The 26,562-nt window shown below is 59.3% G+C and overlaps 5 protein-coding genes across 7 annotated transcripts; 2 read left to right on the top strand and 3 right to left on the bottom strand.

Moving 5' to 3' along the window:
- Nucleotides 1-2,856, bottom strand: GARIN5B (golgi associated RAB2 interactor family member 5B). The gene is given in 8 exon segments (XM_060000589.1): nt 1-333; nt 336-925; nt 928-1,095; nt 1,098-1,595; nt 2,051-2,289; nt 2,366-2,406; nt 2,408-2,521; nt 2,707-2,856. Coding segments are annotated over 8 exon segments (2,133 nt in total).
- Nucleotides 2,857-4,728: 1,872 nt separating this feature from the next.
- IL11 (interleukin 11) lies at nt 4,729-6,461 on the bottom strand. The gene is made up of 4 exons (XM_060000588.2): nt 6,427-6,461; nt 6,171-6,257; nt 5,885-6,046; nt 4,729-4,899 (listed from the first exon to the last, which is right to left on the bottom strand). The coding sequence occupies exons 2-4, from the start codon at nt 6,198-6,200 to the stop codon at nt 4,729-4,731; spliced, it is 363 nt and encodes a 120-aa protein (XP_059856571.2). The 5' UTR covers nt 6,201-6,257; nt 6,427-6,461.
- A 5,882-nt stretch (nt 6,462-12,343) lies between these two features.
- Nucleotides 12,344-13,516, top strand: TMEM190 (transmembrane protein 190). 2 transcript variants are annotated; one of them, XM_059999228.1, is made up of 5 exons: nt 12,344-12,401; nt 12,492-12,527; nt 12,937-13,062; nt 13,143-13,227; nt 13,318-13,516. In XM_059999228.1, the coding sequence occupies exons 1-5, from the start codon at nt 12,344-12,346 to the stop codon at nt 13,514-13,516; spliced, it is 504 nt and encodes a 167-aa protein (XP_059855211.1). The 2 variants fall into 2 exon arrangements, with proteins under 2 accessions (XP_059855211.1, XP_059855210.1); XM_059999227.1 differs by having other exon boundaries at nt 12,344-12,527.
- Nucleotides 13,517-14,443: 927 nt separating this feature from the next.
- Nucleotides 14,444-17,377, bottom strand: TMEM238 (transmembrane protein 238). Its single transcript, XM_060000960.1, has 2 exons — nt 16,769-17,377; nt 14,444-14,566 (listed from the first exon to the last, which is right to left on the bottom strand). The coding sequence occupies exon 1, from the start codon at nt 17,310-17,312 to the stop codon at nt 16,776-16,778; it is 537 nt and encodes a 178-aa protein (XP_059856943.1). The 5' UTR covers nt 17,313-17,377; the 3' UTR covers nt 14,444-14,566; nt 16,769-16,775.
- Nucleotides 17,378-18,754: 1,377 nt separating this feature from the next.
- RPL28 (ribosomal protein L28) lies at nt 18,755-21,557 on the top strand. Of its 2 annotated transcripts, none has more exons than XM_060000603.1 (5): nt 18,755-18,821; nt 19,155-19,243; nt 19,339-19,462; nt 21,094-21,212; nt 21,426-21,557. In XM_060000603.1, exons 2-5 carry the CDS (start codon nt 19,163-19,165, stop codon nt 21,513-21,515), a joined length of 414 nt encoding a protein of 137 aa, XP_059856586.1. In that variant the 5' UTR covers nt 18,755-18,821; nt 19,155-19,162; the 3' UTR covers nt 21,516-21,557. The 2 variants fall into 2 exon arrangements, with proteins under 2 accessions (XP_059856586.1, XP_059856587.1); XM_060000604.1 differs by lacking the exon at nt 18,755-18,821 and adding an exon at nt 18,849-18,989.
- The last annotated feature ends 5,005 nt before the right edge of the window (nt 21,558-26,562 follow it).

The following is a 26,562-nucleotide window of genomic DNA, read 5'->3' as shown; positions in this document are numbered from 1 at the left end:
TCACCCCAAATACCTGGGCGAAGGAGCAAAGATGCCCACTTCCTCCTCTATCTTCTCCACCTTGGAGGCCTTGTCCTTCATACTCTCAATTTCCAAGAGAGTGGGCAAGAGAACCTCCAAAGACGACCCCACTGTGGCCATGGGGCACTGGTCCGGCACCCTCTTGGGCTCTTGAGATACTCTCCTGGGCTATTGGGAGACCCTGGCCTCCATCTTTGAGACAGGGGTCAGAGAGGTAGGAGACTCCGTTACGTCCTCCCACCTCGCTGAGGGCAGAGAGATGGGAGTCAGGGAGGCAGCATTCACCTTGTGGCACGCTTGGGGAAAGGGGACGCTTTGGAAGGCCCCTTTGGGTCCCGGGGCACCTCCTCCACCTCCGCCCATGGATGCGTGTTCCCCGTCGCCCAGGCCCCCAACTGTGGCTGCTCCCTGACCACCACCGGCATCTCCTCCAGCAAGGACACCTTGGTGGTGCTGAGGGGTACCGTGTCCATAGTTGGCATGGCAGACCCCTGCTGGGTTGAGAGCCAGGAGGGCAGATTGAACAGAGCTGATCTCAAGGAGGGATCCTTGGAACTGGCAGTGATCATCAGCTTGGCACGGGTGAGCCCTTCCACTGAGAAGGGCCTGGTCTGCCCCTGTGAGGCTTCCTCGATGGCCAGCTCCTGGGTCTTGATCCACTTCTGCTGCTGCCGCACCTCCTTGGATTTGAAGCCCAGCATGTTCAGAGAGATCTCCTCCTTCATCCTGCGGACTTTGTCCTCCAACTTGCCCTTGCCCTTCAAGCCATCCGCGGTGACATCCTGGGCTCTGCTGACCAGGACTTCCTCCGACTCCTTCTCGGTGGTGGTGAAAGGCAGCTCCAGGGATGTTTTCTGAGTCCTCACCTCTACTATGTTTGTCTCCTGGGTGCCCATCAACACCACGGCTCTGGCTTCCCTTCAGGCTTGCTTTTCTCAAGCACATCTCCTCTGTGACTTCCCGCAGGCAACACGCCCGTGGTGGCAGGGTCCAATGTCATTTGGTATTGGGTAGGTAAGGTCAGAGCCTTATGGGACAGGGTAGGTAGGAACACAGATTTCCTGTTTGGAGCGGGGGGGACACAGCCTTCAGGGGAACAGCAAGTGTATACGCGGCCTTCTGAGATGGGGCAGGCATGGCTGGGGCCTCGTGGGGAGTAGCCAATACATGTGTGGCCTTCTGAGATGGGGCAGGTGTGGCTGGGGCCTCCTGGGGAGCAGCAGGAAAAGCTGGCGCTTTCCGGGATGGAGCAGGTACAGCCAAGAACTTCTGGGATTGGTCAAGGATGAATGGAGCCTTACAAGAGGCAGCAGGGATGGCTGGGGGCTTCTGGGAGGGCGGCGGCCACAGTCTCTGCACGGAGTCCAGAGGCCTGACCTGTTCGTTGCACCTGCGGAAGTCAGGAGGGTAGGCGGCTGGGCAGAGGGAGGACGTGGACAAGGTGCTGGCCTCCGGGTCCATCAGGTCGTCCATGTCCTGTTGCCACGGGTACATATGCAAGTGATCACAGGAGCCCAGCAAGGGCATTTCAGGGCTGTCCTCTGAGATACAGAGTGAAGGGGTCTCAAGTAAACCTGCCAGGCATGTGGCCCCCTCAGAATCAGAGCACCCCTGTAGGTAGATGGAGGGGAGGGGAAGGATGGTCAAGGCCAGTGGAGATGCCCAGACCCAGGCCCCAGCCCCTCCCCCCTCAGACCCAGGTATCCAGCCCCTGTTCTCTCCCCCCTCAGACCCAGGGGTCCAGGCCCCCAGCCCCTCCCCCCTCAGACCCAGGGGTCCAGGCCCCCAGCCCCTCCCCCCTCAGACCCAGGGGTCCAGGCCCCCGGCCCCTCCCCCCTCAGACCCAGGTATTCAGCCCCTGGTCCCTCCTCCCTCAGACTCTGGAGTGCAGGCCTCCTCCTCCTTCAGAGCCAGGGGTCCTGGCCCCAGCTCCATTCCTGGGGCTCCTGTACTTCTGGCTTTTGGTCTTGGCACCCTCTCGAATCTAGAACCATAGCTGCCCCCAGGGGTCTGTGGGGTCAGGGCCCACCTGGAGGTGCCACGTGGCCCGGGTCCATGGGGGGCGTGTGGAGGGTCCTGGGGGCCCAGGAGGTGGCGGGCTGCTGGAGCAGGTTGATGAGGCGGATCCAGCAGTCAAACAGGAAGCTGACCTCATTGTCAGGGGCGTCCAGCTCCAGGTAATAGCGGCGGCCCATGACCAGACGCAGCTTCAGGTGCCAGGCAGACAGGTCGTGGACGTAGAGGTGGGCCAGGTCCAGCGGGATCATCCTAGCAGAGGCAGGAGATGGAAGCGGAAGAGCAGGAGATGGGGGCGAGGTGGCAGGGGATGGGGGGATGGCGGCACCTGGTGAGGACGAGGCTGGAGCGCTCCCTGCCCGCGGCGGGGCTGGGCCATCAGCAGGATGTCTGGCAACACCAGGCCTGGCAGGGAGGCAGCCACGCCCATGGTCACTCGGTTGGTTCTGTGGTGCACATACACTGGGGCCCCTCGACTGGTCACCTGGGGATCCAGGGAGAGGGGCTGGGACCACTCCTTTCTCTTATGCTCCTCTGGCACCTCCACACAGAGCTACACCCCCGAGCCCCCCAGCTGCCTTGTGCCCTCCTGGGCCCAAATCCCCCAACCCAGGGGGTCTCCCTTCCCTCCTGCCCCTCTCTGCCCCCAGGGCACAGGGAGCCAGGGACCTGGACAAAGTTACTCTCGAACATGGGCAGCGGGCGGAGGGGCAAGTACTCGCCCTTCTGGAGGGTCTTCTGCAGCTCGCCCAGGGTGGGGACCCACTTCAGGGGGCCCTGGAGTGGCTCCCAATGCCTGATGTTCCAGAGCCGGTTCATAATGGCTGCAGAAAGTGTCGGTCACCCGGGACACGGAGGCAGGGTGCCAGCCCCCCAGCCCACTGGCCCCAGACCCTCGGGCTTCAGCGGTTCCAGAGGGTGGAGCTTCCCCAGGGCTTGGACATGGCCCTGCAGGGGTGCTCAGCCCTGGCCTGGGGGAGGAGCCTTCGTGGAGGAGCTTTGTGACCTCATCGGACACAGCTGCAGCTCTTCCTGGGAAGTCTCCAGGGGCCTTCAGCTCCCTTCCCCTCCAGGAACCTGTCCTGGAGTCTTGAGGGCTGGGGTGGGTGAATCAGAAGCCCCTGCTCCAGACCCAAACTAAGGACGACCCGGGGCCCTGGGAGGGGCCGTCTGGGATGTGGTAAGTGAATAATTAAACAAAAGGGTTTCTGACTCTTAAGAGGGGAGGCCTGAATTACAGTCCCAACTTGCCACTGACCCATCTCTACACCCTGGGTAAGGTCTATACCCCCAGGAGCCTCAGTTTCCCTGTATCTAACTTGTTTGTGTCCGTGGCAACGGTTGCTGTACATTGGTTATAAAGAAAGGGACATGAGGTTTGGAATAAGCCAGACCTTTGGCAAAATCATATTCTGCCTTTCCCTAGCTGTGTGGCCTTAAACAACAGGCATCCCTGAGGAGCCTCAGCTTCCCCCATCTGTAAAATTGGGGGGTACTGGAGGATGCACGGGATCCTGTAAGTAAAACCCCACACTTAAGGCATGGCGCAGAGCAGGCGCACAGTGAATGGCCATTCCTGTCGCCTTCTGAGGGCTTTCGGGGCGGGGGGTGCTGATGTTCTGTCATTCTAAATATAGTGGTTATTATTTTTTCATGTGTCATGCAAAATACATGGTCATTGTAAAAATTCTGGAAAATACAGAGAAGCACAAATAACGAAAGTCACCCACAATCCCACCCCCACCTTGTACCCTGAGGTGGCCATAGTCAACACTTTGGTGTATTTCCTTCTAGGATTTTTAAATAATCCATGGATTATACGTATCTATACAAAATGGGGATCACACAGTGGTTTGTAGCCTTGTGGCCTGCTTCTTCTATGCCTAAAGCAGGCTCTGTAGCATCCCTCTTCATGGCTGGTGTATTCCATCACATGGATGCACTGTCATGTATATGACCATCGCCTACTGTTGGACATCTAGGTTGTCTCCAATTTGCTGTTGTAAACACTGCCGTAATGAATAACCTTGAGCCTGCAGCCTTGTCCTGTACTAGTACTGTTGGTCACAGGGTAACCTTCTGTAACTATCCATTAAATATTTATTTATTGACTGTGAGACTAAGAACTCACAGTCTCTGGGGGACTGATGGTTCCTCTACTTCCCTGTCCACGGAGGGCCCCCCAAGGACCCCAGCATCCAGCCCCTGGCCCCCAGAGAAATCACCTCTAAGTGGATGTGTATGACAGATTTAATTCCCTCTTCTCTATCTCACAAAGGTTCTCACATTTTTGAACAAAAACCCAGGCCTCCTTTTCCCCTCCCTCCCCACCCCAACACAGAAAGTAATTGTTTAATAAATAATAGATGCTCCTGCCCAAGCCAAGAGGGGTGGGGGTCAGGGAGACACTGTGGCCAGACTTCTTAGAGATCCAAGAATCCGGGACCCCAGTTCCCTCCTCCTCAGGGACCCCCGAGTCCACCTGCCTCCCACCCACCCCCTTAAATAAATAAGTATAAATAAGGCACAGATGGCCCCCTGCCCAGGTCTCCTGGAGGGATCGTCTCTAACTAGAGGGAGACAATGGTGAGGGCGGAGTCCTCTGGCTGCCATGCCCCCAGTCCCGAAATAAATAAATAAATAAGGTCTGGCTTTGAAGGGCGCTGGTGGCTCTCGGTGGCGCGTGGCGGGTCACAGCCGAGTCTTCAGCAGTAGCAAGCCCCGCACAGCCCAGTCGAGCGTCAGGTGCAGCCCCCCAAGGATGGCATGGGCCGCCCGGACGCCTCCCCAGGGTGAGGCCGGGGGAGCCAGGGCGGGTGCCGGTGGGTCTGGGGGCGCCTGGGGCAGGGCCAGGCGGGACATCTGTCAGGAGAGGACAGAGGGTTAACGTCAGGCCAGGGGTGCAGTTAGGGTCCGGGGAAGCGGGAGTTTGGAGCCTGTACTGAATCAGGGTTGGGGAGGTCCAGCTTGCATATTTCCACTGTGTCTCTGGCCTGTGAGGTGGGGTGTCTGGGTTGGAAGTTCTTCAGGACGTTGGGTTCAGAAAATTGAGGCTGGGGCCAAAAGGTGGGGGTCTTAAGGCTGGGGTTCTAGGGCCAAGTTCAGAGGGCTGGCGGTGAGGTCTGTAGCAGCAGGGCCAGGATCCTGGGGCCGAGGTCTTAGATGTGGGGTCTCATTGTAGGATCAAGCTCAGGGACTCATGTGTGAGAGGTGGGGTCTCAAGTCTGGGGTCTCAGAGCTGAGAGTTGGAATTTGAGTTCCAGGGTCTTTGGGGTCACCAGGACCAGGAACCGGGGTCTGAAGTCTTACAATCTCAGGGTCTTGAGTCTGGGGTTTTAAAAGTCAGGGTCTTGGGGTCTTTAGGGCTCACAACCTAGATCTGAGCTCTTGGGGACCCAGGGCTCAGGGCCTGGGGTCTTCTAGTCTGAGATCTCAGGGTCCAAGTCCTTGAGATCTGAGGTCTGCAGAGCCAGGGTCTGCAGTCTGGCTTTAAGTCACGGTGCATCATCTGAGGGTCTGGGGTCTTGATGTGTCAGGATCTCGGGGCCAGGATATGGGTGGGTCTCAGGCTCTGGATGCTCAGAATATCCTGGGCTTGGGGTCTGGATTCCTCCTGTTTTGGGACCGGGGTCTCCAGGTCTTGGGGTGAGGGTTTGGATTCTCAAACCTCAGGGCTTCAGGATGGGAGTCTTGGAGTCACAAGACCATGGGGTTTCCGAGTCTCAGGGTGAGAGTTTAGAGTTTCCAGGCAGGATTTTGGAGTCTGGGGTCTCAGGGACACAGGGTGAGGGTCTCGGAGTAGGCCTGGGGTCTGGGGTCCTGGGGTCTCAGAGCCAGGTGATCGTACCAGGAGCTGCAGCCGGCGCAGCAGCCGGTCCAACCGGGCCTGCAGGGCGCCTAGATCGGGCTCCAGGGTCCGCAGGGAAGGGCCTCCTGCCCGGCGCAGCCACTGCACATGCCTCAGGTAGGAGAACAGGTCTGCCCGCAGCCGTGTCAGCACTCCCGGGAGCTGGGGGACGGGCGGAGTGGGGGGTGGCGTCAAGGAGCACCTGGCACCTGCCCACTCCAGCCCCTAACCCCCTGCACCCCCTTCACCGCCCAACTCCCACCTTTGACCCATCCCCTGCCCTTACCTGCAGGGCTCCCAGCGCCCCCGCACTCATGGCCAAGGTGGGGAGGGAATCCAGGTTGTGGTCTCCGTCAGCTGGGAATTTGTCTCTCTTGGGGGGAAAGAAGCCGTGAGAGGGACCCTGCCCAGCTCCGGGGGTCGCTTCATCCCCCACCACGAGCCCCGGACTCCTTTCTCCCCCGTCTCTGCCACCGTGGTAGCCCAGACGCCCTCCCCGTTCTCGGTCTTGGCCCCAGCCCATCCCCTCCAGGCTCTCCTACCAGCTGTGCGGCCAGCTGCCGAGTGTCCGCCAGGAGAGAGCGGGTCAGGAGGACGGCGCTGTCCAGCTCAGCCCGAGGGTCTGGGGAGGCCCGTGGGGGGCCAGGAGGTGGCCCCGGGGCAGCAGCTCTACCTGGCCACAGGCTCAGCGCGACCAGGACCAGGCAGCAAACACCTGAGGGAGGGAGAGGACAGAAAGGAGGCTCAGGTCCGACCGGGGGGTCTGAGGGAGGAGGGGCTGGGGTGGGGGTCCTGAGTCCCAGGGCGGAGCGCCCAGGGCACGTCGCAGGGCCTGGGCGGGTTTCCCTCTCCCTCTCTGGCTCTGGTCGCCCCGCCCGTCGGAGCAGACGCGCCCCGGGGCGGGTAGACGGGCCGGGCGTCTCCCGTCCGCCCCCGGACGCCGGAATCTGGGCCCCGGGGCGGGGCAGGAGGGGGGAGACACAGGCCAGAACCTGCCCCCTCCCGAGGCTCAGGAGCCCGAACCGGACTGAGAGCAGGGGAAGGAGACCTGGACAGAGGTCCGGGTGCCTTGACCCCTCCCCGAGAGACCCCCGCGTAGGCGCCACCAGAGTGGACCGCGGAAGGCCGGGCCGCAGCGCCGGGGATACCCCACAGCACACCTGGGCGGAGAGAGGCAGAGGCGCGGGCGCGCCGGGCTCACGGCGGGGAGAGAGGGACCCGGCGGTGCTCAGCGCGGGGGCTCCGGCCCGCTCCCTCCGCGGCCGCCCATCCCCCAGCGGCCCCGCCCACCCCGCCCGCCAGCCAATCAGCGACCCCCGGGCCGCCTCGCTCCCGCAGCACACCCCCAGCCCGCCCCCTGGGCCCTCCCAGGCCGCGGTCTGTCCGCCCGTCCGTCCGCATCCGTCTGGCTCTCCTGTTTCTGTCTGCACCCCTGTGTCTCCCTCTGTCTTTCCTCCCCGTAGCTGGGGTCGGTGTTCTGGGCTTGCTCTCACCTCCTTGGCCTCTCTGCCTCAGTTTCCCTCCCGGAGCCTCTCTGTTGAGGTCCCTGGGAGTCTGCGTCTCTCGGTCCCCGCTGACTCCCTAGGGGTCCCGGGCCCTTTGGGATCACCCCCTGGCCTTCGTCTGTCTCTGTCTGTGAGTCTCCATTTCTCTCTGCCTCGCGCTGCCCTGCCGGTGTCTCCGCGTCTCTGATCCGTCCTTTCATGTCTCGCTCTGCCCGTCCCTTCTCTAGGCCTCCTGCTTTCTCTGAATCTCCTTCCCGCTCGCTCCGTCTCCGCCTCCCCATTGCTCCCTCGCTCTCCTCCGTCTCTCGGTCCGATTCCGCTGTCTGTCTGCTCCCCACCCTTCCCGCCGACGGTCCCTCCCTCCTTCCTCCCTGTCCCCCCTCCAGGAGCTTGAACCAACTTACTGTTCATGTCCCCACAGGGCAGGGGTTCCCCAGGGCAGGGGGCAGGGGGCTGGGGGCCTTTAACCCTTCCCTGTCCGCTGCCGTGGGAGCCCTGGGGGTCAGCTGGGCCTCGGCCTGGGGAGGGGAGGCATGTGCGTGTGAGCAGCGAGGGCCGCGGCAGTGAGGGAGTGTGTGCGCCTGGGGGGTTATATAGGGGGCCGGGGCGGGCGGGCGGGGGGCAGGCGGCAGGGGAGGGCGGCCTGACACATCCTGACTCACCCTCCCTGCCTGCCTTTTCCATTCCGACGGAGCCGGCTGCCTCGCAGGGCTCACGCCGCCGCGCTCGGAGGAGGGCACGGAAGGAAAAGTTGGAAAAGTTGAAAAGGGAAAGGGGGGGTGGTCGGAGAGGGGCTGGTGAGGTCATTGGCGTCCCCTCCCTCCACCTCCTCGGCCGGCCGCCGCCGCCGCCGCCGCCGCCGCCGCCGGGGCAGACACGCGCAGCTCAAGAGCTGGGGCCTGGCTGCAGGGTGGGGGTCCGGCTGGACCAGGACAGGCAGAGAGATGGAGAGGCAGGGGGTGATGCGGATGGGGTAGAGGTGGCAACGGGACCACAAGACGCAGGCCTGGGGGGTTGGAGGTGAGACAGAGAGAGACTCCCAGGGACAGAGAGAGATGGAGAGGCCGAGACCCAGGCAAGGAGGTAGAGACACACAGAGAAATGGGGACATGGGACAGAGGTGGAGAGTCTGAGGTGCAGAGATGGAGACAGCCAAGGAGACACGCTGCAGAGGCAGAGAAACAGGAGAGCAAAGTGAGGTTTGAGGGGCACGATGAAAACAGCAGGAGACGTCTGGAGAGACCCAGAGAGACCCCCAAAAGGAAAAGGGACAGAGACAGACATGCCAGAAAGAGGGGAGGCAGGCGGCAGAAAAGAGATACACAAGGCAGGGTGACAGAGATGGAGAAGTCCCAAGGGGCAGAGATCCTCTGAGAGATGCCGATGCTGAGATGACGAGGACTCAGCAGTGGGGACTGAGAGAGGGGGGGCCTTTCTCCAAGAGACACGTTGGAACATGTTGAGAGAGGACCAGAGGCAGAGAGACAGGGACCAAGAGAAAGAGGCATCGAGGCACCCAGTAGAGGTGAGACCTCGGCCACATGGCTTCACCTCTCTGTGCCTTGGTTTCTCCATCTGTGAAATAGGGATACCCTGGGCACGACCCCCTCCCAAAAGCCTGTGTGAGGATACAGTGAGTTCACGCCTGTAAAGCACACAACCAGCTCTCAGTAAATGCGAACTATTGCTGTTCTCACCGTTGATTTTTATTAACATATCCAGGGAGACAGAGGAAAAGAGGGAGCCCCTGGGAGAGATGGAGATGGTGAGACACGGAAAGAGCAGCTGGGATGGGTGGGGGGAGCTGGAGACCAGGACATGGCAGGGAGGACACCACGCGGAGAGGTGGAGAGGTGGAGATGCGGAGAGGGGTGGGAGCAGGGGTGGGAGACACAGACTCCGGGGGACGGTGGTGCCAACACAGACGCACACAGGGAGTACCAGGCACATGGAGCAGAGGTGGCCCCGGGGATTCACGGCAGAAGAGTGAGGGACCATGACAGGAACCCAAGTCCCCAGGAGCACCCCAACCCCCAGGATAAGGGTGGCAGAGAAGGGTGGAGGGTAGTGAGAAGACAGAAGGTGACAAGGACTTCCAAAGGTCTCCCCGCAGACACCCCTCCCCCTCCCCGCCCCTGAGACTGCTGAGCTGGCAGGGGGGCTCTGAGGATGAATGCTGGCTGAAGTCCTCCCCCTCCCATCCCCCACCACTTGGGGGGGCAACTGCTCAGGTCCCCAGGGAGGTGAGGTCACAGCCCCCCCATGGTGGGACATGACCTCATCGCCTCAGGTAAGAGCTCCCTCTGCCTCTCTGTCATGGCCACCCCTGCCAGGGCCCCCCAGGGGCCCTCCCCAGCCCCTACTCATGCTGGGACCCAGGCTTCTGACCACTGGGTCTCCGCCCCTCAGGGGGCCTGTTTCCGGCTGAGTCAGCGTGGGGGGGCCCAAGGCTGCGTCAGTGAGGGGAGAACTGACGTAGCCCCCCCCCAAGACCGGTGGGGCCAGCCAAGGTGACTCAGGCCACCAGTCTGGGAGATGGACTGGCCTGAGGGGATGGGGGACTGAGCCTGGGGCCAGCCTGAGAGCCACAGTAGGGATCTGGTGATGGCAGCCCCTTCCACCTCCGGGGGAACTGGGGCTGCCGGCCCCAACCCCATTGCTTTAACCTAGGAGTCCAAGAGCCCAGCCCCTCCTCCCTCAGACTCAGGAGTCCAGACCCCCAGCCGCCTACTTCCTCAGATCCAGGGGTCCAGCTCTCAGCCCCCTCCTCCCTCAGAGCCAAGTGGCAGGTGTCCAGGTCCGAAACCCTTGTTTCAAGAAAGGTAGAGAAAACTTGTGGCCATTCTGCAATTTGGGGAGTGCTCTGTTGGGGAAGGTCAGGGGTCTAGGCATGGGTCATCAGTCCCCGACTAGTGACAGTCCCCTCGGCCTGCTTCGGCCCTCTCACCCCGGGGATGCGGGGTCATCTTTCCTCACTGTGGCAGCAGGAGGCCGGTGGGTGCAGGACAGGAGGGTGGGGGTTACTCAGGACTCCTGGGTCTTCCCCAGGGTTGGGGACACTCAGACTACTTCTGTGGAAAGGAGAGCAAGAAGGAGAGACAAAGACAGAGACACGAGTAAAGAGATGGAGAGGCAGGGTAGGAGACTCACAAACAATGACAGGAGATGACTGTGACAAACAGAAAGAGACAGGAGCACAGAGGCCAGAGTGAGAGACAGAGATGCAAAAAAAAAAAAAAAATTGTGACCCATACAGACACAGAGACAAGCTCAGGGGTTCAGAGACAAAGACTGGGGGTGACACGGAGCTTAGACTCTGAGAGGTGACAGCCGTGGGGGGAGATGCCACTGGGATATGACGGGGGACCCCAGGGGGTCCTTGCTCATGTGCTGGCCCCTGGGTGAGGTGGAGCTGGCTGGTGTGAGGTCAGCAGGTCCGAGTCTGTGTGTGTCCGTCTGTCTGTCCCTGGGGGGTCCTGTCTGGCCCCTGGGGGGTGACGGGGCAGGCGGGCCGCAGAGGCGGCCCAAACCTGTCATTAGTGGTGAGGGCCGTGACGGCGGCCCCCCCAGCCCCAAGCCGCGGTCCAGGGCCCTGCGGCCCCGCCCCCCCACCCCCTCCTTGATCCCTGAGGAATCCCGGGAATTGGGAAGTGGGTCCAGATGATGTTGACACAGGAAACGGTCAGCAGCTGCCCGGCCTCAGCCCCACAACCCCTCTGACCCCCACCCCCGGCCCCCTGCCGAGCCCCTCGGACCTGTGTCATCTCTGACGAAGGCAACCCTGGGCCCACTCAGCACCCACCAGGATGTTTACGGGAGATGGGTAGGACGGGAGGCAGCCTCAAAGGGCTTCTTGAGAAATGGGGTCTGGACTCCTGGACAGCTGCCCTCAGACCTAGTCCCCTTCCCCCTCCTCCCTCAGACCCCGGGGTCCAGATGCCCAGCCCCTCCTCCCTCAGACCTGGGAGTCCTGACCCCAAATGCTCTCTTCCCTCTGATCCAAGTGTCCAGACCCCCAGCCCCTCTTCCCTCAGACTCAGGATCTGGGCACAAAGACACACCGCCCCAGGAGAGCTGAGTCCCCTCCTCACTGGCTGGAAAGCTGAGTGGAGGTTCAGGGGAGAGTGAGGGATCATGTTCCCACCCCAGCCCCCAAGGTGACCTCCTCCCCCACCACTGGGGTGGACCAAACCAGAAGCTTGGGGATCCCAGTCGGACCCATTTCCCTGTTTGCAGAGGGGGAAACAGACCGAGCTAGAAGGGGCTCCCTTCCCATGAGTCCCCTCTCCACCACCTGGGGCCTCAGACCTCTCGGATCCTGGCCCTCCCCATCAGGAGGCCTGGATGCCTTTGGGACCAGGGGACTCTGGAGCAAGAGCTCTGGCCTATGGCCTGACCCCCATTTTCTCATCACCCTCTTAGGTCTCCTGGTTGCTAGGGGGCCTCCCTAACAATGGGGCTCAGTGAGGTCTTCTGGGCCTCAGGCCCCCTGCCCCTGGTTGCTAGGGTGAAGACTCCCTGGCAACCAGGTCTCAGGAACCTTTGGGTCACCTGGAGCTGCCTTTCAGGAATGTTTACTAAGCAGAGGGATTCCCTGGCAAGAAGGTCTCGGGGTGCCCACTCCTTGGGTCCCCTGGTTGGCTGGGAGGAGACGTCTTAGACTCCCACCTGCTTTCTACGCAGGTTGCTAAGGAGGCTCTTCTAATGCCAGGGCCCCATCCCACCCACAAGGCCCCTTCCACCTGGTTGCTAAGGAAGCAACTCCCTAGCAACCAGGTGTGACCAGGCCAGTGTGACCCCCCCTTCTTTCTTCCCAATTGCTAAGGGGGCTCCCTAGAAATAGAACTTAGAATTTTGGGGGCCAGCCGGGCAGGCGGGTGGGGCAAGCCGGTTGCTGGGGTGATGGCCTTCAAAGTCTCTCCCCACAGAGGCCCCAGGAGTCTGGGGAGGCGACATGGTGGGGTCTGGGATCCCTGCTTTGGGCCTCTTCCTGCTAATGCAGGGCTCAGTAGGTGAGGGGGCTGATGAGAGGGTCAGAGAGCTGAGCAGAGGCCCTCCTCACCCTCCATACAGCCTCCCAACACCGCTCTTTTCTTTCACAGATGGGAATGGAATCCAGGGATTCTTCTATCCATGGAGTGAGCAGTGGAGGAAACCCTGGGTCCCCTGGGGATAAGGAGCCCAGACTAGACTCTTGGGTCTAAAGGGAGGAGGGGCTGGGGTCTGGACCCCTGGTCTGAGGGAGGAGGGCCTGGGGGCCTGGCTCCTGGGTCTGAGGGAGGAGGGGCTGGGGACCTGGACCCCTGGGTCTGAGGGAGGAAGGGCTGGGGACCCAGACCCCGGGGTCTGAGGGAGGAGGGGCTGGGGGCCTGGACCCTTGGGTCTGAGGGGGGAAGGGCTGGGGGCCTGGACCCCTGGGTCTGAGGAAGGAGGGGCTGGGGGCCTGGAGTCCAGGGTCCAGCACGAAGTAAGCACTAGGCCGGCAGCCCCAGAGCCTGGTTTGGGGTCAGGCTCTGTGAGGAAGCTGCTTCTCGCGTTGGTCCCCAGGCTGTGAGGGAGATGTCTGGGAACGGGAGAGCTGTGGGGGCCAGGTGGCAATTGAGAACCCGAATCTCTGTCTGCGTCTACGATGCTGCTACCGCAACGGGGTCTGCTACCACCAGCGGCCGGATGGTGTGTGCCGGGGAGCCGGGGCCCCTGGGGGGGGCTGGTGGCAGGGACCCCTCGGTCTCATGGCTCCCTGCTTTGTGCAGAAAACATGCAGAGGAAGCACATGTGGGCACTCGGCTGGATGTGCGGAGGCCTCCTCTTCCTGATCTCCAGCATCTGCCTGTTCTGGTGAGTGGGGTCGGGGCTCGGGGGGGCTCCCCTGCCCTGGCGGGCGGGGCCAGGTGGACGGCACAGCTGAGGGTGTCCCCTCCCTGCCAGGTGGGCCAAGCGACGGGATATGCTGCGGCTGCCGTGGTTCATGAAGGGCAAGTGCAACCTGTCCCAGACCGTCTCTCTGTTACCCAAGGACCGGACACCGAGCGAAAAGAAGATGGCATCCATTGGCAGCATGCCCACAGAGGGGGCCCTGGACATCTCAGGGGGCACTGATGAGGAGGGCACGGAAGGGGGCGAATAAACGGAAGCAGGGGAGGAGGAAGATTAGGGGCACCCCTGGAGGGATCCCTCAATACAGATATAGCAGAGATGCATGGTCTCTTTTCTGAGAAACATGAAGCAGGGGACGGATAAGACCCAGAGGCAGAGAGAGAGAGAGAGAGAGAGAGTGTGTGTGTGTGTGTGTGTTTTGGGGGGTGCCTGGGCTGTGATCATGGAGGGTGTGAGCTGACGGGCATCTGGGGTCCAGGGGTAAGTGGGGAGGATCCGAGCTGAGAGGGGCTTGGGCTGATCGGGGGAGGCCTGAGCTGATGGGGGTCCTGAGTTGAGTGTAGGTCCTGGGCTGTGATTATGGGGGGTCTGGACTGAGGGGCTTGGGGTGAGTTGTGGGTGGCCTGGGCTGGGACTGCAGCTGGGCTGGGGGGACATGGACCACCGTGCCCCTCAGCTGTCCTTCTGCCGCTGCCTGACAACCTCTGCTGCCTGCCTTTGGGATCCTGCCGCCCTTGGGCCAGCAGGCATTTGCCTTGCTTCCCACGAACCCGGACGACTATAGCTCTCAGACTCCCTAGTGGTGGCACGGAAATTTTCCTGGAACTTCATTACAGTTGAAGACTCATCGTGCTCAGTCCTCTTTCCTCCGCCCCTCCTTTCTCAGGTAACAGAGCTACTCCAACCTACCCTCCATAAGTATGTCCCCAACAAATATCTTGCAAGTCTTCATCCCTCTGTCTGCATCTCTGGGGACCTCAAACTAACAGAGGAACCTGGGCTGAGGGAGGTCTGGACTCAGGGGGTGGGTCTGGGCTTGAGATCCTTGCCCCCCACTCCTGTCCCCCTCCATGAGGCGACAGCGTGAAGCTAGGCTCCTAGGTCCCCAAGGGCTTGGGCAGCCCCTCCCTCACCCCTGCCCCAGTGCCGTCCCTCTCCAGACAGATATGAAGCACAGTGAGGCAGAGCCCTTTATCCAGGGGAGGATAGATGGAGGACAGGTAGGCATCCTGGCAGCCAGATGGCGATGGGGCAGCTGCACATCTCCATCGTGTCCTGACAGGTGTGGCCATGCGTTCGTCTGTAGGAGGGAGGATGGGGTTAGTGGCTGCTCAGGACCCCTGCGTGTATCCCTGCATCCCAGGACCACCACCCAGGAGAAGGAGCCCTTTCCTCCCGCTTCAGTCCCTCACAATTGACTGACGCACTTGCTCATTGGCTCCTTCATTACTCCGTGCCCTGACTTGCGGCAGCGACTGTGCCTTTAACTCACCGGAACTCAGTGGTGCAAGGTGGGGAATGAGAGGCAAGGAAAGGCAGAGACGGAGAGACTTACACACAAAAAAGAGAGAGGGGGACCCTCTGTTAAAATTCCAGTTCTCTGTCCCTCATGGGCTGGAATCACCTCACCCTGCCATTATGGAGTCCTGTGTTTGGACAGGCCCGTTTTCCTTCTAAGAGGGGCCTACAGGCCGGTCAGCTTGGCCAGTTTCTGGCAAGTGGTTCTAGCAGCAGAGGTCTACCCAGCTGTGTTAGACTTCTGGGCAAGGTAAAGTGTTCCCAGGGGTAATTTTAACCACAGGTGGTTATTTCTGCATTGTATGCCAAATTTTGTGTTAGCTCATGCTTCATCTATGCATAAACTGTTTCCTCATCTGAACCACAGAACATAGCATATGATTGGACTATTTTCAAAATTCTCACAAAAAAAGGGTATATTACTGTCCTTCTGGATGCATAGAAGGAAAGTTAATTCATCACCTATAAAGAATGTCTTAGGGCATTAGAATTTAATTCTTTTATGTAACCTCCATTTGAGAAACTGATTCAGTCACTCATCCATCCATTGTTTCACTTATCCATCCACCCACCCACCAACCCATCTATCCTCTCATCTATCTACTTACCCATCTGTCCAGACATCCATACAACCCCACATTCACCCATCTACCAGCATCAATCCCACCATATCCATCCATCCACCCACCCATCCATCAACCAATTTATCCAACCATCTAACCCTCATCTATCCATCCATCAATCCAACTACAGCCACCCATCCACCACCTATTTATCCATCAAGCAATTCATCCATTTATCCCTCTATCCACTCACCCATCCACCTCTCCACCCACAACTCCATCCACCCATCCATCCATCCATCAATCTATCCATCCACTCATTCATCAACCCAATCCATCCATCCATCCATCCACCCACCCACCGGATCCTCAACCTCTGACTTCCTGAGTTCACTCTTTGCTGGGGCATGCTAAGAACAAGGACACCAGGGACCCAGGCCTTACCCTCCAGGGGCTCCCTGTTGGGTGGGAGAGAAGTATCAGCACACACACATACAACACACAGTGATACAAGCAATAACAAGGGTCACTCAGACAATGTGAAGACCCAGAGAAAGGCACTGAAGTTCAGTTGGATCTGAAGACACCTGGTAAGTTTTCTGAGTGGAGTGCAGACAATAAGGGCACCCCCAGTGTAGGTGAAGGCATGGACAGAGGCCAGTTGGTGTGAGACAGCCTGGCCATCGTGGACTGAGGGAGGTCATTCTAACTGCAGAGAAGGCAGGAGATGTGGGGCTGAGATGTGGCAAACACACACATAGCGAGTGGCTTGCATTTGACCAGAGGGCAACAGGGAGCCACAGCAGGTCTCTGGCGGAGGAGTGCACTCTGGAGAGTGCAACAGGTACCTCCCCTTTGGCAAGAGGTGGCACCTTTTGGGGCCTCAGTGTCCTCCCTGTGCTCCAGACCTCAGAGACTCTGTTACACTTGGAGGATTAAATGGGAAGTAGGACTCGGTGCACCTTGAGGACTGGAGCACAGGGACGAATAATCTCCAAGTGTTGGTGGAGCTAAAGGTGACTCTCCAGCCCTCACGCACGTCTGAGGGCAGGGTCTCATTTGTCTCTCCTCAGTCTGCACCCATGCCAACTGTCTCTAGGTCTTCATCCTCTGGGTCTCTGCTAGTCTTTGCTTCTCTGCCTTCCAATCTTGACCTCTACCTGTCTCTCTCTCCCCATTGTCTCTGTCTCTGCACCTTTCCCTCTCCATTTCCATCTCTCCTTGATGTCTCTCCATCTCTCCCCTCTGTCCTTCCCTCCCTCCCTCCCTCCCTCGCACTACCTCTCCAGCTCTCCGTCTGTCTCTTCATCTCTCCCACTGTCCTTCAATCTCTCCCGCTGTCCCTCCATCTCCCCCCTGTCCCTCGGTCCCTCCACCTCTCCCCTCTGCCCCGCCCCGCTCCCCGCCTCCCCGCCCCTCACCTCGGGCTCACTCTTTGCTCGCACACGCCGCCCCAGGCCCGGCCTCGAGCGCGGCGAGCTGCAGGCGCACGCGGCGGGAGCCGGTGGCGGGCGGCTGGGGCGTGCGGGCGGCGGGGCGCGCTCCCCAGGAGCTGGGCGCGGCGCGCCGGCCGGCGGAGGAGGAAGCCGGCGCCGACCAGCGGCGGGAGAGCTTTCGCGCGAGGCGGGCGAGCGCCGAGGGCCGCAGGCCGTAGTCGCGCTCTAGCTCCTGGCGCGAGATCTCGATGTTGCCGGTGTACCAGAGGATCCAGCCGAGCAGGCTTAGGAAGACGAGCAACGCGCCCGAGTAGATGAGCAGGTCGCCGAAGTCGCGGCCGCGCACCTGCAACTGCGCGAACACGCCGGTCAGCAGCGCCGCCATGCCCGCCACGTCCATCGCCACGGCCAGCAGCAGCGCCAACCGGCAGCGGCCCAGGCCGGACGCGGGCACAGGCGCGCTCGCCGGCGGGGACGGTGCGCCCGGCGGGGGCCCCTGCGAGGCGCACACCGCCGACACCGCCGCCATGGACCTGCTCCACCGCAGCGGCTGGCTCCGACGGAGAGCGTTCCGCGTTCCGGGTGCGGCCCGGTCCGGGGCGGGGTCAGGGGACTGAGCCAGGTGTGCCCGGCACCCGCCTGGTCACCTGAGCTGGGCTGGGTGCGGACGGGCCCGGCCCGAGGGCGCCCTGGCCCTCAGAAGCCGATGCTGGGGGCAGCTGGGCGCACAGATTAGTGCGGCCCAGGGCCCCTGCATCGTAAGGAGCCTGAAGCAGCGCATGGTGAAAATCCGGGGGGCTCTAATAGAGGCAGCAGGGCAAACCCCAACATTCCTGTTTGCTCAGATTTCTCCTGGGGCCTCTGGACTGTCAGGACTCGTTACGGCGAAGTCCAAGGGCACAGAGATGGGCCAGACAAGGCCCCTGCCCTCAAGGAGTTTCTGGACGTAATCACAACTCAAGGTGCCCTAATGGAGGTGACATAAAGCACCGTCATTCCTTCTGTTCACTTGGAGTCTCTCCAGGCCCTGTGCTGGTGAGGCTGAGGACTCAGAGGTATATCAGGCGAGGCCCCTGCCCCTTAAAGAGGACCCTGACAACAGAAAATAAACTTCCCTAAAGTGTAACGGGTGTGACACAGGGCGGAATGGAGGGGGAGAATAGGGCCGGAGTCCGCGAGGCACAGGAAATAAGCTGGGCGAACAGGTATGCAGGCCCTAAAGAAACCAAGACCTTTCCCAGGCAAATCTCTTTTCCTCCAAACACACCTCGCCCTTAGAGGAAATGGGTGGCAGTCTGCGAGAAGGGTCCGCCCGGCTTCTCTCTAGACTCGAAATAGTGCAGGAGCTTAAGAGGACACTGGGGAGGGCGAATTGAGAGGGAGCTCCCGGGGTTAGCCGAAGGTTTCCGAACGTGGCCGAATGGAGACCGAGTGTTTCCGAAGAGATTCGAAGCGGGCATGGGCCAATAAGAGGGAAGCCGGCCGCCCTTCGGAAGAGTGTTTCAGGAGAGTTCCGAAAATGTCCGACCGAGCCTGCTGCCTTCGTCGGGAATAGCCGAGGGTCTACGAAGAACCTGGAAGCACCCGAAGTCCCTGTGTGGTTTAAATAGTTCACGCACTAACAAGTTCATTCATAAAACAAATGTTTATTGAGCACCCATCCTGTGCCAAGCTCTGAGTGGCAATATTGGAGAGAAGCCGTTGAGGAAGGGGACTTGGGACTTCTGGAAAGGGACACACTCGGAAATCCAGCCGTGGAGTTCCGAAAACACACGAAGGGCCCTCGGAACTGTACCAACTCCGCGTCGAGAACACGCCCTCGGGTCCCCAGCCGAAGAGTTCCGAAAGTTCCCGAACGGTTTGAGACTGACTGGAGGAAATAGCCGAACGAACTGCCTCGGAGGCGGGCGGAAGGAGGCGGGGACAGGCGACGGCGCGCGCGTACCCTGAGAGGAAGCGGAAATGCGTGTTGCTATTAAAGTCGTCGCCCCGCCCCCCGCCTGCCTCTTTCCGTATCCGGCTGCCGCCACGAGAGGAGGTGAGTTGCGTCCGCGTGACCGCCTCTCGCGCCTGCTATCGGGTGTCTGTGCCCCTGCCTGCCTCTCTCACTGCGCCTCTCGCGCTCTTGGCTTCACCCCGGCCCTGCCGCCTTAGGTCGCTGTGGATTCTCATCTCTCGTCCCCCGCAGTTAGTCTCGGCGGCCCAGGTTAGCGCCGCCACCTTAGGCCGCCCAGCCCCGCCTGGCAAATTTCTAGGCGCCCTCGGCCCACGCGGTGCTCCCATTCGCCAGGTCCCCAAATGCAGCCTTCCTCTGTTGTCCGGCGTCGGCCTGCTGCGCCCCTGACGTTTTCCCGCGCCCCTTTCTCCGCAGCTGCCGCCATGTCCGCGCATCTGCAGTGGATGGTCGTGCGGAACTGCTCCAGCTTCTTGATCAAGAGGAATAAGCAGACGTACAGCACCGTAAGCGGGGCCCCGACGGCTGGGTCGGAGGGAGGGACCTTTACGATTGTTGTGCCCCCTTCCTCTTCACGACCGCGTTGCGTCCTTCTTCCCAGGAACCCAATAACCTGAAGGCCCGCAACTCTTTTCGCTACAACGGGCTCATTCACCGCAAGACTGTGGGCGTGGAGCCGGCGGCGGACGGCAAAGGGGTCGTGGTGGTCATGAAGCGGAGATCCGGTGAGCATTTGCCCTGGTTGGGCCCAGGCAACAGACCCCCATCCGGGGCAGGGGGCTGTAGTTTTTTACTGTCGGGCCGCGGGAGTGATTCTGCTATTGAATGGAGGATTCCTGGGGTCAGGACGTTTACCTGGGGGGCTGGTTCCTCTCCAAGCTAGCCCACCAGGTATGTGAGTTTATCATCTAAAAAGTGGAGAAATTAAAAGCACCTGAAGTCCGCTGGGTGTTTGTCAGGGTTAAATTACAGGGTTGCACGGTTTGATGATGTTTTCAGAATAAATCCTTGAAGCAGGTGGAAGTCTGTCTCCACCGGTGGGAAAATTCAGGTAAACAGATGGGGAGCCGCCTTCTGGCTCCCGCATAGGAAGTGACAGCTTGGGTCTGAAGCAGTAGTTTGGTTCCCATTCTGGCTTCAAGGACTCAGAATGGGGCGCTCAGCATCCCACTTCCCTCTGTCTCAGGCACAGACAGGCTCTTTTAGACTCTTAGAGGAGGTCAAGGGGAGACAGGGGTGTATCTTGGTAATAGCTGAGTCATGGTACCACACCCGCAACACTTTTGTTTGTAGATGGGCAGTGCGTTTTAACAGATAGGAATGAGCTTTTTCCCGGATCCCTGATTAGGACCGGTTTCTCTTTGGGTTCTGAGCCCTGTGTCCTGTTCACTGACAGCAGCAGCCACATCTGCTGTCTTCTGTTCTCAGGAGGAAGGCGGTTAACCTCCCTTCCCAGAAGCACAGACCCGGGAGCAACCAGTTGTTTATGCTTTTGGGCTTCTCAGGTTCCCACACTCTTGAGAACCCTGTCTGGTGCGCTGGGTCCCAAAAACTTTGCTTTCCCTTCTTGGATTGTTGGGTGGCTTTTCCTCGGCTGTCAGGAATCTGGTTGACCTGAGGAGGTAACATGGGCTCTCCTCTGGGGTCAGAAGGCTAACATCAAATCCCCAGTATGGTACAGGGACCTTGGCATCTGGGGGGAAACCCAGGAGCACAGGATCCTAGCCGGGACCCCATCAGCTCTTTGGCACAATAAAGGGGGTGTTTTCCTTTTTATCCTGGGCAGGGGAGTCCAACTCTACCTGTGCACAGGTGATGGGCAGGTGTTTTCCCCAGGACTCTTCTTACCCTGGTCCTCCTGTGGCTCCACATCACCCCAGCCTCACAGCTTGGCGTTTTAGACACTTGTTGCTGAGCGGGTAGCTAGGGCCCAGGAGGGTGCGGAAGGGAGAGGAGCCAGAGCTGCCTTCTGGGGAGCGCTCGCCACCTGGTCAGCGTGGTGCCAAGTGCCCACCTCGCCCAGGCTCTCCTTGGAGTCACACAACTGTGCATGGGACCTTGGGCAAGGGAGTCCTGGTCCTTTTGCGTCTGCTTCCACTTCTGTCCAGTGAGATGAACAGTGTTGTGTCTCAGGGACAGGCTGGGGAGGAGACGCCTATACAGGTGCAGGGCCTGGCCTGTGGTCGTCCTCGTCATTGTCCTGTAAGTTGATGCCTGGAGATGGGGCTGCCTCCCAGGCTCACACAGTCAGGGCACTCAGGTTCTCTGGGTGGGATTGTGCCCTCACCCCCGGGGGTGGGCACCAAAGGTCCAGACCGTCTGACCCCTGGGGCTCCTCATCTCCCCACCCCACCAGGCCAGCGAAAGCCAGCCACTTCTTATGTGCGGACCACCATCAACAAGAATGCCCGGGCCACCCTCAGCAGCATCCGGCACATGATCCGAAAGAACAAGTACCGCCCGGATTTGCGTATGGTGAGTGGGGGCTGGACAGCTGATGCCAGGTGGTGGAGGCAACTACACAGTGGGGACCCAGGGAGCCTGGCCAGTGCTGTGAAGGACGGCCCTCTGGTGACTGGAGCTGGACCTGCGCTCTGGGGAAGAGGGAACGTTGCCCATCTGGGAGGCATGTGGGGGTGGGGGGCACAGTTGGTGGGGTGGGTGACCTGAGGCCGCCTCGCCTCCCAGGCTGCCATCCGCAGAGCCAGCGCCATCCTGCGCAGCCAGAAGCCTGTGATGGTGAAGAGGAAGCGGACCCGCCCCACCAAGAGCTCCTGAGCAATCTGTCCCCTTCCCTAATGCAATAAAGCTGTCAGCTGACTTGCCGCAACCTCCTTGCCTTCCAGGCCATGTCCCCAGGGGCTCCCCTACCAGCCGGCAGCACACAGTCGTCCCAGTGTCTTGAGTCTGGAGGGACCAGGTCCAGGTGGGGGAGCTGAGCCCCAGCTTTTGTGTGTGTCCTTGGCCCATCGTTTCTGCCCATCACGGAGGGCTGGCGTTGGTGTGAATTTTTACATTCGACGCTCAGAGGTGATTGTCCAGTACCGCAAAAAAAGGAACTGCAGGTTAAGTAAAATCTAGAATCAGCATGATCTCATACTCTGCTGATGCATGACAAAGCTTCAAGAGAGACATTAAGTGGAAATTTTTGATTTTTTAACATTTAGTCTAAGGTTCCTGAGGGGTGGGCATCTAGACCAAGGGTCAGCGCACCTTCTGTTTTGTATAGTTCTGTGGCCTGTGTCACAGCAGTGTTGGCAGTGTGGCCTTTGAAGGAGGAAGCATTTACAGTCTGGGTCTTTGCTGTCTGGGACCCCAGCCTCTTCCAGCCTGAGGCAGGCTGGCCCTCCCCTCCCACTGTGGGTCCTGGGGCAGCTCAGCCTCTCCAGGGGGCTCTGCAGGTGTGAAGTGAGCATCCTAGGACTTGGGGGTGGACAGGGCCTTCAGCATGCCTTGGCCTTTGGTCTGGGCCCAGAACTGCACTCACGGGCACCAGTGCAGCTCCTGAGTCCAGAAGCCTGTGGGACTGTCCACACCTGGGAGAGGGGGACATAAGCTGCACCCGCCACCCAGGAGGAAGGTGGCAGCCTCAGGCTTCCTGCCAGCAGGCATGTCCTTAAACAGCCGTTTATTGGCGAGGAGCCCATCTGGCCAAGTGTTTCTGCCTCCTGCTGCACTGGGGGTGAGCCCAGCGTCCCTGCAGCACCGTCCCTCACCTGCTTCCTGTTCTCAGCAGGTGACTGCCCTCCCCACTGCCCTCAGCTGCTCCTGACTGCTCCAGCGCAGCCTCTCTCCAGCCCTACCCCAGGCTGCACAGCTCTGTCTCCTCAGAGGTCTTTTCTGACCGCTGGGTCTAACGTCGGTTCTCCTAGTTGCTTCCTTGTGTTTATTACAACCGAGACGTGGTCCTTGTAGGCGCTGCCACTGGGCACCTGCCTGGGTCCTTCTGCCAGCTCAGCTGCTAGCTGTGTGGCCTTGGGCAAGTAACTGGAGCTCTGCCTCTTGTCAGAATTAAGTGGGCTAAAGCAGCGGTCCCAAACCTCTTTGGCACCAGGGACTGGTTTTGTGGAAATCCATTTTTCCAGGGACTGGGGGAGGGAAATATGGTTCGGGCAGTAACACGAGCCATGGGGAGCAGCAGATGAAACTTTGCTTTCTGCCTCTCATCTGCTGTGCAGCCCAGTTCTAACAGGCTGCGGACCAGTATTGGTCCACGGCCCGGGGTTTGAGGACCCCTGGGTTAAAGAATGCAGGTAAGTGTGGTAATTAGCTGTTGGTGTAGCGTTTTAAGCCTATGACAAGCTGGATGGCGTCTCTAACTATTCACATGGGCCTGTGGCGTGCGTGTGTACACACATACGTACATACATGTACACTTGAGTGGCTGTTTCCTCTGACTACCCCAGATGTGCCATGAAGCAGGTGTCATCCCCGCCTTACAGATGTAGAAACCGAGGCTCAGATGGGTAAAGGTCACCCACATCATTGCTCCTGGTGTGTTTCCTGTGCACCTATTATGTGCCAGCCATTATGCCATGGGCCAAGGATTCAGGTCTCTGCCATCCTGAGGACCCTGTGCAGAGACGACAACCCTGCCCCCACTTCACAGCTCTGTGCTGGGGCCCAGGAGCTCCACACACCTGGACAGTTCCTTACCCCCTTCCCACCCTGCTGCGCGCTCCAGCCTTCCTCAGTGGCTGTGAACGTGATCGCTTCCTGCCAAACCCTCTTCCTCCCCTGGAGCATCCACCCTCACCCCACTGGGGTCTGTCCTCAACCCAGGTGGAGTGGTATCCTTAGTTCCAGGTGGAACTTAGGCGACTTAACATCTGCTCAAAACCCTCCCACGGTTCCCATCCCACTCCGAGTGAAAGGCAGCCCCCTAGCCTTGGCTAGTCGGGCCCATCTTCACTCAGATGCCCAGCCCCTTGCTGTCCCCCACAGAACGCGGTTCTGCCTGGGAGCATCTGCACTAGCTGTTCCTCTGTCTGGAATGTGCTTCCCCACAGGGAGCCAGGGCCTCTTACTCTCACATGTTGCTGGGCAGTGAGGTCTCTCCTGACCACTTGTCCCCTTTGACCACCATCCAGGTTCTTAGTTCCCTGACCAGGGATCGAACCCGCGCCCCCTGCAGTGGAAGCACCAAGTCTTAAACTTCGGACTGCCAGGGAAGTCCCTCTTTTGGCCACTCTTAAAAATCAAAACCCACCCCCACACCGGCTTCATTTTTCTCCACAGCACTGAAGTCCATCTAGCGGGTGTGTCCTGTGAGGCAGTACTTAGCCTGGCACCCCAGCACACCACATGCACACAGCGCTGAGCATCTGCTCACCCACGTGGCGGCCGGTCGTCAGATGGTGTCCCTCTCCTTGTCTGCCCCAGAGCCCTGCTCCTCTAGGCCCTTAGCCCATGTGGAGTCCGGCTGGTCACCTGAACCCCCAAGATAACTACCTCCCTCTGGGGCCTCAGTTTCCTCCTCATAACACAGCCTCACTCGGTCTCTGGACCTCTAGCCCTGCGGGTGGCCAGGCCATCAAGGGTGGCTGGGCTGGGGACGCCACGCCAGGGGTCTGGGTGGCACTTCGGTGAGGGGGACCAGGAGAGGGCTGCTGGGAGGGAGCAGGTCTCAGCTGCCCATCTCCCTCCTGGGGGAGGAGAGCTTGGCGGCAGGTGTGGTTTGTGTGGGGGGCCATCTATGCACACTTTGTTTTCTCGCAAGTGATGTATGTTGGCGTGGAAATTGGAAAAGCAAATAAAGAATACAAGATTTAAAAAATCATAAATACCCAGACACATCATAGTAAAAACGCTGAATCTGGAAAGCGTGAGAAGAGCACCTCACGTGCAAGGGAACTGCAGTAAGACTAACTGCTGGCTTCTCGACAGGAACAGTGGGGCCAGGAGGCAGTGAGATTACAGGCAAGTGCCCAGAGAGATGCCCGCACCCTTCCCGTCCCCCACCACCCACAGCATCCCCCTCCAGTTCCACATCTGCCAGTTCCTACGCTTGCGTGAGTCACTATCTCTGCACCTCAGTTTCCCTACAGATGAAACAATATGGTTGTTTCAAGCGTCTGATTCCTCAGGGCTCCGCGATGCAGAGATCTTGGTTTAGTTTGCTGCTGTTGTCTCCAGTACTAATCCGGGGAATGTCTGCAGAGAGTGTAGGGCGCACCCTTGGCAGCTACCCCGCACAAGGTCACTCTGAGCAGTGGAAACTCAGGGCTGAGACGTGCTCTGTTCGTGGGAAGGACTGGCCTTGATTATAGTTCCATCTTCACGGATACCTCAGATACATCAGGGCTCCATCACTTCTCAACCTCTGTGCCTGTGACACGTGCATATGAATAGACCTTACTTCCTAAGGTCCTTGTGGTTAAATGTGCAGAAAGCTTGTAACATGGCCGGCCGGGACAAGCCCACAAATCTTCCTTGCATGAATGAACAGTTTATTATAAATTATCTTGAGCAGATGGACTCAAAACAGTCACAAATGTCTTCCCATGTCTATAACTGTTTGCACACAAAACAATGCTCCTGTTTTTCCGAGCACTTTGAGGACAAATCCACACACGCTAGTGCCCGTGTCTCCCAGTCTGCATGAGTTCTGTGAATACACCGCTGTGTCCTCTGCTGCATTCCCTCCAGGCTGTTTCTTCCCAGTCCAGGAATTTTAAAAATCTCTTTGTTTCTCTTGTAGTCATTTGCTGTAATAAAATCTATTCTTTAAAGTCTTTAATTATGAAAATGACATGAGCACGTGGTTTGGAGACATGCAAGGAGCCCAGGATCCCAGCCCCGGATCCGACGATGCCGCCTGGCATGTGGGATCTTAGTTCCCTGCCCAGATATTGAACGCGTGCCCCCTGCGGTGGAAGTGCAGAGTCCTCACCACTGGACCGCCAGGGAAGTCCCTTGTGTTTCATCTTGAAAACTGTTCACAATCATCCACCTGTGGGCCTTGAGCACCCCAGGCCTGCTGAGTTCACCCTGACTGTATGTCACCCCCGTGGCCCTTGGCCAGGTTCTCACAGCAAAACCAGCACGTTTGTTTCAGTACCTTCGCTTAGTGTAGCATTTATGGAGGAGATGCACCCAAGGGTGGGGGGGGACACTATTGTCTTCACGATTTCTGTGTAACCCCAGAACTGTTGTAAAAAAAGTCTTTTAAAGATAGACTAAGATAGTGTTCACCTCTCAGGTTGAGAAACACCCAGAAGTTGGGTAAAAGTCAAAGTGCACTTATTAAGGCCATTGTGGGGGGGATGGGCACACTTACGTCACTGACAGCGTCAATTGGTACAAACCGACGGGGAACAGTTTGGCCATGTCTGCACAGAATTACAAATGAATGTGCCCTCTGGCACGGGGATGTCACTTGAAAAGGTTGACTCTGTTCCTTGTGTGCCGTGGGATCCATGCACAAAGGTCATTCCTTCCAGCTCAGTGTGACATACATTAGGGCACAGCTGAGGGCAGGGAAGGGCTGTGAGTGCTGCAGGACAGATGGCCAAGATGTGCTAAGTCAAAAAACTCAGGTGCGACGTGCTGTGTTATACACAGATGAAACACTGGACGTAAAAGAATATGGTTTATGGGAATTCCCTGCCGGTCCAGCAGTTAGGGCTCCACGCTTTCACTGCCGAGGGAGCGGGTTCAATCACTGGTCGTGGAACTAAGATCCCACAAGCAGCATGGTGTGGCCAAAAAAGAAAAAGAAAAAGAAAATATGTTTAAATTTGCTTACGTTTGCACAGAATTTCCCCAGAAAAATACACAGGAACCTGCTGACACTGGTTGTCCCTGATTAAGGGAATTGGGTGTG

The sequence above is a fragment of the Delphinus delphis genome, chromosome 20 (assembly GCF_949987515.2).
Source record: "Delphinus delphis chromosome 20, mDelDel1.2, whole genome shotgun sequence".
NCBI classification, from domain to species: Eukaryota; Metazoa; Chordata; class Mammalia; order Artiodactyla; family Delphinidae; genus Delphinus; species Delphinus delphis.
Note: the sequence above shows the minus strand (reverse complement) of the source record. Positions and strands in the feature narration are given on the sequence as shown.

Excerpts from the sequence above, each read along its gene's own strand:
- IL11 (XM_060000588.2), bottom strand. The coding sequence starts at position 6,200 with ATGAGTGCGGGGGCGCTGGGAGCCCTGCAG. Across the intron at positions 6,047-6,170 it reads GGGCGCTGGGAGCCCTGCAG|CTCCCGGGAGTGCTGACACG; the intron begins GTAAGGGCAGGG and ends CCCGTCCCCCAG. Across the intron at positions 4,900-5,884 it reads TGCGCCGGCTGCAGCTCCTG|ATGTCCCGCCTGGCCCTGCC; the intron begins GTACGATCACCT and ends CTCTCCTGACAG.
- TMEM190 (XM_059999227.1), top strand. The coding sequence starts at position 12,344 with ATGGTGGGGTCTGGGATCCCTGCTTTGGGCCTCTTCCTGCTAATGCAG. Across the intron at positions 12,528-12,936 it reads GGGATTCTTCTATCCATGGA|GCTGTGAGGGAGATGTCTGG; the intron begins GTGAGCAGTGGA and ends GTTGGTCCCCAG. Across the intron at positions 13,228-13,317 it reads TCCAGCATCTGCCTGTTCTG|GTGGGCCAAGCGACGGGATA; the intron begins GTGAGTGGGGTC and ends CCTCCCTGCCAG.
- TMEM238 (XM_060000960.1), bottom strand. The coding sequence starts at position 17,312 with ATGGCGGCGGTGTCGGCGGTGTGCGCCTCGCAGGGGCCCCCGCCGGGC.
- RPL28 (XM_060000603.1), top strand. The coding sequence starts at position 19,163 with ATGTCCGCGCATCTGCAGTGGATGGTCGTGCGGAACTGCTCCAGCTTC. Across the intron at positions 19,244-19,338 it reads ATAAGCAGACGTACAGCACC|GAACCCAATAACCTGAAGGC; the intron begins GTAAGCGGGGCC and ends CCTTCTTCCCAG. Across the intron at positions 21,213-21,425 it reads ACCGCCCGGATTTGCGTATG|GCTGCCATCCGCAGAGCCAG; the intron begins GTGAGTGGGGGC and ends CTCGCCTCCCAG.